The sequence below is a fragment of the Chrysemys picta genome, chromosome 6, assembly GCF_011386835.1.
Source record: "Chrysemys picta bellii isolate R12L10 chromosome 6, ASM1138683v2, whole genome shotgun sequence".
NCBI lineage: Eukaryota > Metazoa > Chordata > Testudines > Emydidae > Chrysemys > Chrysemys picta.
In genome coordinates, this window is record NC_088796.1 from 26206337 (window position 1) to 26220862 (window position 14526).

The following is a 14526-nucleotide window of genomic DNA, read 5'->3' on the forward strand; positions in this document are numbered from 1 at the left end:
GAAGCCAGGAGCGACATGGGGCTGAAGCTGGCAAACCTCTCCCCCACCAAGCCAGGAGCAGCGGGGGGCTGAAGCTAGGAGCCCCAGCGCCCCCCCACCCCGCTGAAGCTGGGACCTGCACTGGGAGCACCCCCCCCCACCCTTACACAGCGCCTAGCTACCCCCTGCCTGCACCGAGCTACTCCCCTGACCACACACAGCGCCTAGCTACCCCCTGCCTGCACCCTGAGTGGTTGTCAAACTTTTTGAATTGAGTCCCCTCTTTGAGTTATATTTTTGGTTGCATCCCTCCACAGCCCAGACAGGCTGAGTGGCCTACTGAGTCAGGGGGCGGAGGTGGCGCTCCCTCCCTGGACCCTGCTGTGCAGAGCTGGTTTGAGCCCCGCCAGTCCTTGCCCCCGTCCCCCAACGAAAGTAAAACTATGCCTATGCCCTGACCTGGAGCCCCCCATTTCCTCCCCTTCCCAGCCCTGGCATGTTGAGGGGGGCCTCAGCAAGAAAAAGGTTCAGAACCCCTGATATATGCCATAAAACAATTTTTTCTCTTAAAGGCAGTACTTTTCGAGTACTGAAGAGTTTTGTTCTTAAAAAGGCCTCCAACTACCACATGGTTAGAGGGCAAGGTAAAACTTGCCAAAATTCCAATTTTTGCAGTCTATGTTCTAGCATACTAGAGATCAATAATACCATTATTTATTATTGGTAAGCACTAACAGCTTGCTCAGAATAGGACATGGTTTTTAAAAATCCCTTAACCAGAAGGCTACAATCTAGGGGCTCAGCCCTGTGAGGTGATGAGCATTCTTGTTTCCTACAGACTTGAATAGGAGCTGAAAGCAAATAGCACCTTGCAGGACTGGACCTTAAGAAACGAGTTTGTGGGGTGTGTGCTTATAGACAGCCCATTGCAGGGCCAGGGCCTAAGCAGATCTGTTGCCCAGCTCATGCACAGAATGCAATATTAGCAGAGCTGTAAAGGGAATGAGATAACAGATACCATATGAACAGGAACAGAAGGAAACAAATGGAGCAGTAAAGGAGAAAGTAGAACCAAAAATTGCTGTGGCGTTCTCCTTCTTTACCTGCTCCGTCTATTATGCGTGATGACATACTTTCTGTGTGATAACCTGGGTACTATTAGGTCTAAGAGAGGGAAGGGAACTAATAGATTGGTCATTTTGCACATATGTTTCAATGGCTAACTACACACTTGTAGCAAGAAGCTAGCATGTAAGACTAATTTACCTAGATTAGTCACAAATATATTCTTTTTCATTATTAAACTACAGTAAATACAGTATCAAAAGCAAATACTACTCTATTAGTGGACAGAAAGACTATGTTATGAACTGAGTGACAAAACATCTTTTACATGAACAACTCACCCTATAATTCGAGAAAAGTATATGCAGATGCCATTGTGTTTTCCGGAAAACACTATCTCTGGGCCCATCATACCACTCATGGATGCGCCAGCCTGAGACACTGAACTGCCTGCAGCAAACATTGGGGTTGACATACTAGGAGGGTGCAAACCTAGGACAGGGTCACATATAGATTAATCCAATTATTTTTGATATAAATAAATCTATTTGAGAAAACAACAAAAAATGAAAAAATAAAATACCTTGTGTTGGTGTTGTCAAAAAGCTTGGATTAGGATAGGGACTGCCAATAGGCATAGGGGAACCTAAGGTAAAAGAAAGTAATATATACATTTATTGCATCAAAAACAACAACAAAAACCCATGATATGAAAAGAATGTTAAGATTGCAAAGTCAAGCATTCAGAAGTTAAGAAACACGAGAAATAAGTTTACCTTATGCAACCTAGGTTTGGCCCCTTGTACATATCCATTACCATATTGTCTTTAATTACATGATCACTAACTATTTTTAAACAGGCCCCTTGCCTCATTTGGTGCACAGAATGGTCTAGGCTCACTGAATAGGTAGCTATTTAATATTTCTTTTTATCCTAATCATGCCTCATTTACTGCACACCATCCAAATTCAGCACCAAACACATGGGTTTTCCTATGGTGTTCTCATTGCTAAAAAAATATTGAATTTCTCTTCACAACACTCCTGTGAGGTAAGGTGGTATTATCCTCATTTTATACCTGGGAACTGAGGCCAGAGATTAAAGACAAAATCATCAAACGTGTCAACTATTTTTAGGTGTCCAATTTACAAAGCCTAGGGCCTGACCTTTTCAGGATACACAAGCCTTATATAATGCTTTGTACATTCAGATTGGGGCTTTCATTGACCTCAGTTGCAGCTGTGAATTTTCATCACTTCTCCAAACCAGACAACAAGTGCCTCAAGTAGAGTACCCAGAAAATGGGGAACACGCAATGGCCACCTGGGAAAATTTTGGTTTACGTTCCTTACCCAGCAACACATAGAACACGTTTGTGGCAGGGGTAGAATTCAATTCTCCAGGGTGACATTCAACTGTCTTAACCATGAAACCATCCTCTCCTGCCACCTCCCAACTTCTGCAATAAATGAGGCAGAGTTCCTACAGATAACAGGCTCCTTCACTACACAACCCTGATTCATTCCCAAAGCAGGTTCACCCTGTGCACTGAAAGAGACATGATACCACAGAGAAAACAGTAAGTGATCATGTAATTAAAGATTGTGTCATAAGGCATACCCATAAAGGGCCAAATTAATGTTGTGCAAGCTTTAATTAAGGTGCTTGACTTGCAACCTTAACATTCTTTTAATATTTTTAAAATGGATTTTTCCTAATTGTTTTAAGCAACAAAGAGTGGAGAAGAAAAAAACCCCAATTTCGTCACATGAAACCATATTGCCCCCTCTTGTGTCATCAACAGGGTTGAGACTTTTAGATCCACAGCACAGTTCTCTACCACTTGAGCTATGGAGTAACTCACAGCAGGAGAAAGCTGTTATCTTCTGTGTCAGTCTGCCACTAGAGGGGAATGGAGACACACACTTTGCCAGTGGGTCTGATAGCTGTATGCAAGACAGCAAAGGAATACTGAGAATTGGGAATGGGTCAAGTACAAGTTCTGAAGGGAGTTAATTAGATGGTTACAGGCCGTTATCCTCCATTTCCCCAGCCTCGCCCTGCCCTGACCCCTTCCGCTCCTATCTCCCAGTCACAGCTCTTGTCCCATCCCCTGTGGTTATCCTCTTTGGCTCCTGTCCATTTCCATCTTTTCCTACTCCTGCCCCTTCCTATTCCCCACCTCATCTCCTGCCCATAATCCCCAGCTCTCAGCTCCTCTCCTCTCCTGCACTACAGGTCCAGCCCCACCTGCTAATTCTCAGCTCCTATCATCCCTTGCTCCAGGGATCCTCCTCCACCCTCCATCACCATCTTCCCCCTGCCTGCCTTTTCTCTCACCTGCTGCTTCTAACCTGCCCCCCCACTCTATCACCCCTTCCTGTTACTCATCTCTCTGCATTTGTCACGTTGCCTCCTCCTCCTCTGCACAGCCTAGAGCAGGGGTGGGCAAACTACGCCCCACGGGCCGGATCCAGCCCTTGAGCTCCTGCTGGGGAGCGGGGTCGGGGGCCACTCCTTGCAGCACCAATGGCATGTCCTCTGGCTGCTATGCGTAGGGGCAGCCAGGGACTCCGCTCCGCACGCTGCCCCCACCCCAAGTGCTGCCCCCACAGCTCCCATTGGTTGGGAACCATGGCCAATGGGAGCTGCAGGGGTGGCACCTACGGATGGGGCAGCGCCCAGCAGAGCTGCCTGGCTGCGCTTTCGTATAGGAGCTGGAGGGGGGACATGCCGCTGCTTCTGGGAGCCGCTTGAGGTAAGCGCCACCCGGAGCCTGCACCCCAACCCCCTGCCCCAGTCCTGATCCCCCACCTATCCTCCGAACCCCTCGGTCCCAACCCAGAGCACCCTCTTACACCCCAAACAACTCATCCCCAGTCTCACCCCACAGCCCACACGGCCAGCTGGAGCCCTCATCCACCCGCCTCCCCCCCCACCCCCGCCCCAACCTGGAGTTCCCTCCCGCACTCTGAACTCCTCATTTCTGGCCCCACCCTGGAGCCCGCAACCCCAGCCAGAACCCTCACCCCCTCCCACACCCCAACCCCAATTTTGCTTGAAGTGTATTTCATTGTTTACAGTTGGGTTCAATCAATCTCAGCACCCCCACGATAAAAATTGTTTCAGCACCTCTGCTCCTAACTTGGATCTGAATAATACAGAGAGCCCTTCACTCTAATAAGCATTAAATTAAAAGAACAAAGGGGGTTAGGGCAGGCCAGGTAACAGAACTATTTCTCTTGTGGCACTGAAGACTGAACAAGAACTGTGTGTTGTGGCAGGAGCCTGGGAAGGGGAAAACAGCTACAAAAATCCTAACAGTTAACTTATTTTACTTCTCATTTCTTCCATCATCCACATATGGGTAGACCTGCAATGCCTGTGGAGGTATGAGAATGACACAAGTAAGAAGATACTCTGCAATATAGTGTTGATAAATTGCTTTCTGGCTGCCAAGGTGATTTTTGGCACTATGACAGGAGGTCTGTATTTCCTTTATATAATGACAGCATCTTTAGAACACCTGGACATGTTTTAGAATCACATCAGTGAACCCCTAAATCAAAAATAATTCAAAAGAAAAGTAATGGAAAAACCCAACCCTGATAATCAGCAGGTTTATTCCTTGGAATTGAGGCAGTGAAGGAAAATATTTCATATAAATAAGAAAGGGTAAAGGTACAAGAAGTTGTGAAAATGCAACAAAATTCAGATGAAAAAAAAAAAAATCAATGAAACATTTGCTACTCACTAGCAGGAACAGGAGAACCCAAAATTGGTCCTAGGTTGCTTGGAGGAGGCAAAGCTGATGGAAATCGCATCTGTGCTTCTCCGCCATACCTAAGGTATGCCAGACAAAGACTAACTTCCTTGCATATCACATACTTAGGTCATCTGATTTTCAGGCCTTATTTTGTTAAATGTGAGTTAAACAAACAGAAAATAATGCAATTTTTCATTTCTTGAGTTAAAAATACTGACCTAACATTTTCAGAAAAATGTATTTGTGGCTGTAGGACTGATTTGTGCACTCAAATTTGGAAACTGAATAATTACAAGTTAGATGAACAACAGGTCATTAGCATATTACAGACACAAATTAGATGGTCAATTCCACGTGCTTTTTTCTGAACATTTAAGACATTTTTATTTGTTGATTTTTTTGTGGGGTGGAGTATGAGTTTTATGCAGAAGTTACAACTTCTAAAAAACAAACAAAAATATTTCACACACACTTCTAATTAAGTAGACATGCATGATCAGTTGCATTTAAAATGCATGTTCCACGTTACTTTGTTAAGAGTTTACACTAATTTTAAAACAATACTTATACGGAACTCAAACAGTTCCTGCCCACTGTAAACACAGCAAGAGCATTCCTTTGTGGCTGTAGTGGCATTAGATTTTAAACATAAAATTCAAGGCACAATCTACAAATTAATTGAAACTTACCTGAAAAATGCTCGGGTAGCCCAGGCAGACACTTCTCTATCACAAGCAGCAGGAGAGCAGGCAAGGATAAGACAAGTGGCACAGGCCTGGTCCTCCTGTAGGAAATCATGATTTCTATTAGAGTGACAACAATTTAGACCATAGTGTTAAAAAGTTTGAAGGAGTTATATTGACCCCTCACAAAATATTCAAGGCTCTGTTTGCCTCAACAGTGAGGAGACTAAGGGCTGGTCGATGCTACACAGTTAGGTCAGCTTAACTACATCAATCAGGCTGTGAAAAATTTCATGCCCTGTGTGATGTAGTTAAGCTGAACTAAGAAGAATTCTTCTGTCAACCTAGCTACCATTTCTTGGAGAGGGGGATTTACTACAGTGATAGAAGGGCCCCCTCCATCACTGTAGTAAGTGACACTGTAGTGTTTCCAGTGTAGACATAGCCTGAGTCTCGTCACTTAAACAGAAAGGAATAGTCAGTCACAGTAAGAGATCCTGTTGTGGCAGGTGAAGTGATCCATGAAAGCTTTCTATGAATGCTCTTGATTCTTGGCAGGTTAAATAAGCTAGCAGTAGATTAAATATATGGAAAAAACTGTTTTATAGGTATAGATAAGATGTATTATACTTGCATGGAAATGTGAGTTTATTAAGCTGGTTAAGAAGGATAAACATCTATATGATTTTAAATGATTGTATTTGCTATTAAAGGACTAAACATTTAAATAAGTCACTTAAAAAAAACCTGTCTCACCCACTTCTCAAAGAAATAATAGCAGAGGTTATTGTGCGGTTTCATTACTACTATGCTGTGATGTATAAATTAAGAAAGAAATACACGTATCAAATAAAATCACGTTCTGTGAAAAAGTTTCATTCTAGCTTGCTTGGTACCAGTTTTAGTTAAAAAAGGCAGGTGGATTCTAAGTATTTGCAGCCACCGAAGCACATACAAAACTTTTCTGAAAAGGACTAGGACTGTGACACTGTTTTTTCAAGATTAATAATTTTTCTAATAAGAGAACTACATTCCCAATTCTTGTCATAATTCTGTGTTTGTCACTTACATGAAACAGAGAGTTTTAAGGAAAAGAATATTACCCATATGTTTTTAGATCCCATAAAAATGGTTACCTTCTTCCTTATATATTATCTTGTTTGTCCAACTGACAAAGCAGCATTATCTTGACCTATACACTGTAGCTGCAGTTGTTGGCAAGATGGAATGTTTATAGATGCTTAGATAATATGATGAGGAAGCCTATATAAGTACCTAGATATGATAGGTAAAATGAGAACTAATATTTTTGAAGCCAAAGAATGGCCACATTTATAACACAAACTAATCCAGGTATATGACTGTACACCGAGGGTGTGCCTAATGGAGAGTTAGTGTATAACAAGCTGGGTTGTAAATCCACAGCACTCTAACCCTGTCAAACTGCATCATGGAACCTTTAGTGTATGGTAGCAGGGTTCACATGGCCAGTCAGTGTGCAGCATGCTAGAGTGCTGTGGATTTACAACCCAGCTTGTTATACACTAACTCTTCGTATAGACAAGCCCTAAGTCTATTCATAGAGGACTTTTTCCCCCATGGCAAGTTAAAAATTCCCACCTGATGCAACTTGAAAAACCTTTCAATCTCCTCTCCATCACCTCCTACATTGCAAACTAGGAGATGTCGCAGTTGATCTACAGGTCTAAGTTTATGAAACATAAGGCTCCCCTAAAGGAAAATAAAGCAATACAAAGTTTTAAATAATGAGATCTGCATGTTTTGATTTGCAAACAAAAATTCAATACATTCATCTAACACCCTGAGGGCTTGTCTCACTTCAATGTTAGCTCAAGGTATAGTGAGTGTTTCTCCAACCCAACTCATGTGCACACAAAAATCTCTAGGTCAAGTAAAATGGTGTTTTAAACTTGACATAGCTGGTCCATCAGGGGTTATCAGCTGAAGTTCTAGTACTCCTCAAGCTAGTAATGCAGTAAGGATGCAGCTACATGCTACAGCTTGAGTTAGCATAAGTCATCACTCTGCTAATCCAATCACTCTGTGTGGCTCAAGTATTGTTTTCCAGTGTGGCCGCTCTCACTTGAGGGAGGCTTTTTTGAGTGTAGTAACTCGAGCTAACTGAAGCAGTGAAGACAAGCCCTGAGTTACAATAACCAAGTCCCCAATAAGCTGCAGCATTTCTAGATCACTTTCATAGCACGTATTCGTACATTCTGTGATGGGTCCTGCAGTGTGATCTAACCAGACTCACAAATAGCCTTATGATTACAAAACTACAACAGGACTGCAGCAAGCTGGCAATTAATTTTATTATATTTCCTAATTGCTAAATTATTAGAAAGCCGAATTATAGCTACATTTTCCTCCCTATTGTGAAGGATCATTAAATTTTGATAATACTTAATCTCAGCTATTTTTAAACGTTAAGCCTTTTAAATAAAAAACAAATACTGAAGTTCTTGCGTCATGGATTTCTTTTGTGAGGTGGACAGAAATAGAATTCTTTGCTCAAAATTCCACTCACAACAATAAATCCCTGCTCTTATTTCAAACCTTAGGATTCATAGTTATCTCAGCAACCTGTGTTTGTTCCAATTTTACATATCCAAGGGTATATCTACACTCAGAGCTGGGGGTATGATTCTGAGATTGAGTAGAGATATCTGTGCTAGCTCTCATCAAGATGGCATGCTAAAAGCAATAGTGTAGCCACAGTAGCACGGGTAGTAGCAGCATGGGCTAGCTGCACCATGTACAAACCCACTCGGACCCCATGGGTACGTACTGGGGATGGCTAGCCCATGCTACTGCAGCTACACTGCTGTTTTTAGAATGCTCTGCCCGAGTATATCTACTTGAGCTAGGAATCACACCCCCAGCTCCAAGTGTAGAAATTCCCTAAGAGTATTTTGAACTATTGGCCACTAGCTGATATAAACCCATGTAACTCCCCTGAACTCAACAGAGACACATCAGTTTATGTCACAAGATAATCTGGCCCTATAACCTTGAGTTGGTTTGCAGAATTTACAAATGGCTCCTTAACCTTCTTTCCCCTCCACTCCCCCACCTCACCTTCATCAAAGGTATTCTCTGCAAACTCCATGCACATGTGTAGCCCTTTGCAGCACTGGGTCAGTCATTAAGCTTTAAGTTTCTGCTTCTCCCTCTCCCAATCTCTAAACAACAGGAAAAAAAAATCTATGACACACCTGGGCTGAGAGCAGAACAAATTTCTTTGGTGGCAGCATGTGTTGTTGTACGACAACAGGAGAATCAGTTATTGGAATAAGGTCTTTATTCAGTGGTGTTATAATCTTTGGAACTTTCAACTCATCTATGGCAGAAAGAGCCCATGAATGTCCATCAACATGTGTGGTCATCTGAGTAAGAGATGAACATTATCAAAAGTTTGAAACAGGATGCACATTTTGCACACCTATGGCGATATCTAAATAACCAGTATTTAACATTACACAGCATAAAAACAGAAGTATTCTCAAGACAACAAGCCCCTAAGAAAATAAGACATTAAATACAGACACATGCATATGTACCCCACCAGATTAAAAATTGGCCAAACTACTTCCAGTTATAAACTGCAAGCTCTTTGGAACAGATCATTACTTGTATGTACAATTAGCATAATGAGGCCCTATGATGCTACTAACGATACAAATAGTAAAAGGAAGCTGCAAATTGTACAAAACTCCAAATGCATAAAAACTGGTGCTTTTTTTTTTTAAATACCCAAGAGCTGCAACTGAGGCATGAGATTTTTAAAAAACTTCCAGTGACAGACTGGCAACAATGATATATAATTCAGGCCAAGGCATTTGGTAGGACGGATGTAGCTTAAGGCTACCTATCACCTACTTGGTTTTAGTCCACAGTTCTAGATCCAGTTTCTAACTGTCTAGTCTCCAAGGTGCTCCTTCAGTGTATGGTTGTTTTGTTTTGAAAGGACTCCTCCAATATGTTGGGAATCCTGCCAAGCTGCTCAAGCAGCTCCTACACCCCCTCAGATCATCAGTCCTCTCCCAGCTCTCCCCCTGTACTTCAGGAACAGATGGAGAGGCCCTTCTGAAGGATCAAACAGCAAACTGCCTACACAAGAGCTATTTACGCACTATTTATTTTCTCACACACAAGCATTTTAAAATATTGTGCGCAGAATTTTTATTTTTTTGGCACAGAATGCCCTCTGGAGTAAATGTTGCTCCTCTTAGATTATAAACTCTCTGTAGCAGGACCATGTCTTGCTGTGTTTATGGACAGTGCCTTGCATATTGCAGGCACCACCAAAACAAAAACAGTAGAAAATTACCAAGGATTTATAATGGCCAAGGTGTTTCTTTCAATCCTACTTTGCATCAAACTGGGTTCTCCAGCTGGAGAGTATTAAAGTGGCAGCTCCCACTGAAAGACACCAGCTCAATTCACAAAACAGAGATACCTAGTGTGAGACAGGTACTACAAAAAAACTACACTGAACTTTTAAAAAAAAAAACATAGTTAGGTATCTTAATAAATATTTACCAAATAACTAGTCACAGGAGTTTTTGTGTAAGTTATTTTTTGTATACAGGAATGTTAAAAGTGATTCATGGAGCCTATAATATTTAAATAATATTCTCCATGCCTCCTCAAAAAAATTGATATTATTTAACAATATTGAAGAGCTTACTACCTGTGTTTCCATCATTGGTTTTTGGAAAGGGAAAGAATCATGATTGATACACCACAAGATATCATTATCCTCATTTTCAGAAGCAGCCATCAGCAGGACACCTAACAAAAAAAATAAAATTAATACTCTGTAGTGGAAGCAAAAACTTACATCAAGCCCACTGTTGCTAAAGCTATATATAAATTCAGTACAAGTCCACTCTACACATTCTTAAATTAATCTTACAAGCAGCTCAACACCTACCCATCGGTTGAGTTTATAAACTTAAGTATCTAAGGGGTTTTAGTGCAGATGTATATTTAATTGCTCTTTTGGTTCAAGAGGCTGTATTTGAACAGTCTGTCGGATCCCATTTGAGTATAATCTAACATGCACTATATATGCACACAATGTATTCCAAGGTATTCTATACATGCACACAAACAAGGATGAAGGTTAAAATTAAGACAGAAATGATTTAACATTTTTCATTGATTTTTATGAATTATGAGATGTTTAAATATACCCTGAAAGTAAAAAATATCTGGATTTTAATAATAAATTCCATCCTATGAAAATTTTAAATAGCTCTTTCCTAAAGTAGATTCATCATTCTATCACTAGTGCAGTGACAAAAATGAAAATTGCTGCATTCAGAGTCGGAGACACAAAGTTTATCCAGGAGAAAGAGTTCAGTGCTAAAATAATACACAGACTCTCTGATGCACTTCAAGGATAGGAGCATGAATATCCAATCTTCACAACATAAGGGCCTTACTAATAACTTTCTGGAAATCAAGGAGCCACATCTAGTTTGCATATATTTATGCAAAATACACAGATTGTAATATGTGCTTACAGTTGTATCTTCCACAACAGAATAACAACAACTGCTTGTTACCAGGGTTCGCCAGCAATAAAAGCTTCCAGTGGATCAGTTATGTCTTCACCCTACACTTCCAGAGGGTGAGTGGATCATAACAGAATGATGCATGATGCTTTTGGCCCTTAAGCTGCATGCTATGTAGCACAGGTTTAAACAGAAAAAAGGTTAACTAAAAATATTAAAGAAAAAAACTAAAATAATTTTACTGAAGAAAGGTTGGGTACTGGTATGATCTGGACCAGTGGTTCTCAACCTGCAGCCCAATCAGCACACAGCTGCGGCCCATGTGACATCCTCAGGGCCATACAGGTAGTACATATATTGTGTGGATGTGGCCCACATAACACACCGAGAGCTGCATATGTGGCCCACAATGGTAAATAGATTGAGAACCACTTTCTGGACCAAACGGGTCAACCACTGCCTTGCTGTATGCCCTTGCAAACATCTACCCTGCAATCAGTAAAATGAGCATACCCATCTACCTCAGAAGAGACCTATAAGGATTTGTTAATACTAGTATAGTGTTCTGAACAGATAAAGCACAACATAAAAGATAAAGTCTTTTTATTATTATTGGTAAGGGCTATTTATTCCAGATATTTAGAAGGGGTTCAAAGTTCAGAGTGTGACAAAGTCAGATCTGACACCTACAAGAGAGTGGTTCTATTGGGTTCCGGGGAGATGGGTGAGTGCAAGCCCGCCCACCGCTAAAGGACCCTCCCCCAGTTCATGGGGAGGATCCACAGAGCCCGGAAGCTCAAGTAATTACAGGGGACAATGGAAAAAATAACAAGGACGGGTGTGAAGGGTCAAAAATAGGAAACCTGAAGGGGACACTGAGCAGAGAACCCCGGACAGCGCCCACTGCTCCTCAAAGGTGTCAAGGGAGCCAGCACGCTGCCCAGAGGAACTCTGCCGGGATGCGTGAATGGAGGGAGGATCGGAAATAGGCCCCACAGTCGCAGAGAACCACCTCAGCCAACCTCCTCTCCTGGCCGTTATAGATGGGCACCTTAGCCATGGCTAGGAGGAAGCTGACGAGGAGGTCCCACGACTTTGTGGGGCCATGGATAGGGTGTGAATATATAAGGAGGTGGAGGGAGAAGTGCAGCCAAAAATGTAAAAGGAGGTCCAGGAGGACCCAGGAAAGGGGCTGCAACCTGGTGCACTCAAGGTAAATGTGCACCAGGGTCTCCCTCATGCCATAGAAGGGACAGACAAGATCACTAACACAACTGGCACATTTATTGGCAAACTAAGCAAAGAGACCAAGGACTTAATGGGCATAGAGCCTAACAATCACTATGTCAAGTCTAGAGAGTGTCTTTCAAGGACAAACTTGAGGTACAGTGATAGGATAGTGTATCGTACCACTGCCTGTGTTAAACTCTAAGTTTCCTACACCAAGTTTCCTACTGTAAAAAGTAATAATGGTGGCGCTACTTGTTATAAAAGTCTTAAAGAATGGATCTTATTTAAGCTGCACTCCAAGGCTTACCTTTGCTATAAAGAGCTCTGTGCACCTTTGATGGCTTCTCCACATTAGAAGAAGCAGAAAATCCTGGAGGCAAGCGGATGTGAACCAACGTTAACATGGAGGGTCGAGCCATTGGATGCTTAAATGGGGATGTACTAAAATACATTCGTACACCTAGGCCAAAGGAAAAAGGAGATCACTCTTTGGCAATGGATTTTGTGTAAATATTATAAGTGGCTAACAGTCTCAGCATATTTGATGCAAGGCTTAATTCAGAAGCTTGTAAGTAATTCTATATAAAGATTACTACATTCCTTTCTTGAAAATGATCCTTCTATCCAAGTCAAATGATTCTAATCTTGATCTGCCACTAGTTTTCTGTATAACCTTTGGCAAGCCACTCTCCCCCTATTTCCTCAACTGTAAAACAGGATAAATAGTTATATGGTACGACCAAGTATTTATCAGATGTCTGAAGGGCTTTGAACATATGAAGCAATATACAAGAAACAGGTAACATTATTATAACGATTCCTATATACGTGTTCTAGTATGCATGGGGAATAGACAACCTTGAAAAGAAAAGTGTTTGTCAATTTTCCGAACCTAAGCAGGTCTTATTTACCAATAAGAGAAGGAGGTATATTGATTTCTTACCAGCATGTGTGACTGCCAGCAACTGACAATCTATAGATTCTGAATTTTCAATCACTGCTATCTGAACAATAGGCTTAAAAACAGAACGGTCTATAGTCCTAAAAGGACAGAAAAGAGTTTACGTAACTGACATCATGCAATAAACAAATCAGAGAATACACAACACTCTTCAAAAGTTTGGTAAAACAAAAAAATGAAACAGATCGCCCAACAGGAAGTATTTCATATCACACTCTTCATATTACCTGGCAATGTTTCCAGCAGCAGAAACAACAGCATTCTGAGAAACAGAAGCAACTCTGGTCATTCCTTGACCATCTTGGCCGAGATCATAAACCTGTAATTTAATAACAGTTTAGTAGTTTCACAATTAAATTAATGCACATAACTTTATCCCATCATGCAGTGAATCAGATTTCTCTCAATTCTTCTTTGGCCTCAAGCTTCCATGCACTAGAGAACTGAAGCAGTAGTCCTTCCTAGTTTTCAATAGAAAGGATCGTGGCCATAATATAGTGCAGAGGGGGAGGGAAATAAATGCAGGGAAAAAATCCTGGGGGAAATCCTTCATGTCTTGACTGGCATATAAAGAATCCTAATGTACAAACAGTTTTTCAGATGGGGAGGGTAAAAATAATGTAGGCACATAAGAAAATCCAAATAGGACATTGAAAGTATTCAGATACCTGTATCACTCCTTTTTCTGAACGGGTATATAGGATGTTTCGAGAATTGTCAATGGCAATTTGAACTATGGGATCTGCAAAAAAAAAGTATGTGAAAATCAAAACTGGATTTGGTGCGAACTAGTTAATACAGTAAAATTGATAGTACTGAAACTTTACAAGGGTAGATTTGACTGGCATTTGACTGAATCACTTATTAGAATGTACTCATACAGGGCATTCCATTTACAATGGGCTCCTGCCCAAGAACAGATTTAAAAGTGACATATTAATATCTTACTGAAGTACAGTAGGACAGACTATCACTGTCTAATTGATTACAAAACAAGCATTTTAAATATTTGTAGAACAATTTCGAGTAAAAGTTTTACTATACTGATTACAATATTATCACTCCAGTATGTAAACTTACCAAATGTATACCACAAAACAGAGACTGTAGCCACTACGGCCAACATTTTCAGACTTCAATACCTAAATCCATATCTAAATAAGTAACTTGATTTTCATAATTGCCAACCACTTGCTACTCCCACAGTCTTTAACTCAATGCACCCAAGTGTGAAAATGTTGGCCTAAGGTTTTTTTATTTTACATTAACTTATAAACATTTCAGTTATTGATACATTA

General features: G+C 41.1%; 1 protein-coding gene across 1 annotated transcript in view; it reads right to left on the minus strand.

The window, feature by feature from the left end:
• The window catches only part of NUP155 (nucleoporin 155), a 56133-nt gene that overhangs the window by 32354 nt on the left and 9253 nt on the right, over window positions 1–14526 (minus strand). The window contains exons 8-18 of the mRNA XM_005282120.5: window positions 13897–13970; window positions 13456–13547; window positions 13211–13308; window positions 12575–12727; window positions 10209–10309; window positions 8731–8901; window positions 7115–7225; window positions 5501–5595; window positions 4800–4888; window positions 1628–1690; window positions 1386–1536 (exon numbers count right to left, since the gene is read on the minus strand). Coding sequence (XP_005282177.2) covers window positions 1386–1536; window positions 1628–1690; window positions 4800–4888; window positions 5501–5595; window positions 7115–7225; window positions 8731–8901; window positions 10209–10309; window positions 12575–12727; window positions 13211–13308; window positions 13456–13547; window positions 13897–13970 — 1198 coding nt within the window. The remainder of the gene's footprint in view (window positions 1–1385; window positions 1537–1627; window positions 1691–4799; window positions 4889–5500; window positions 5596–7114; window positions 7226–8730; window positions 8902–10208; window positions 10310–12574; window positions 12728–13210; window positions 13309–13455; window positions 13548–13896; window positions 13971–14526) is intronic.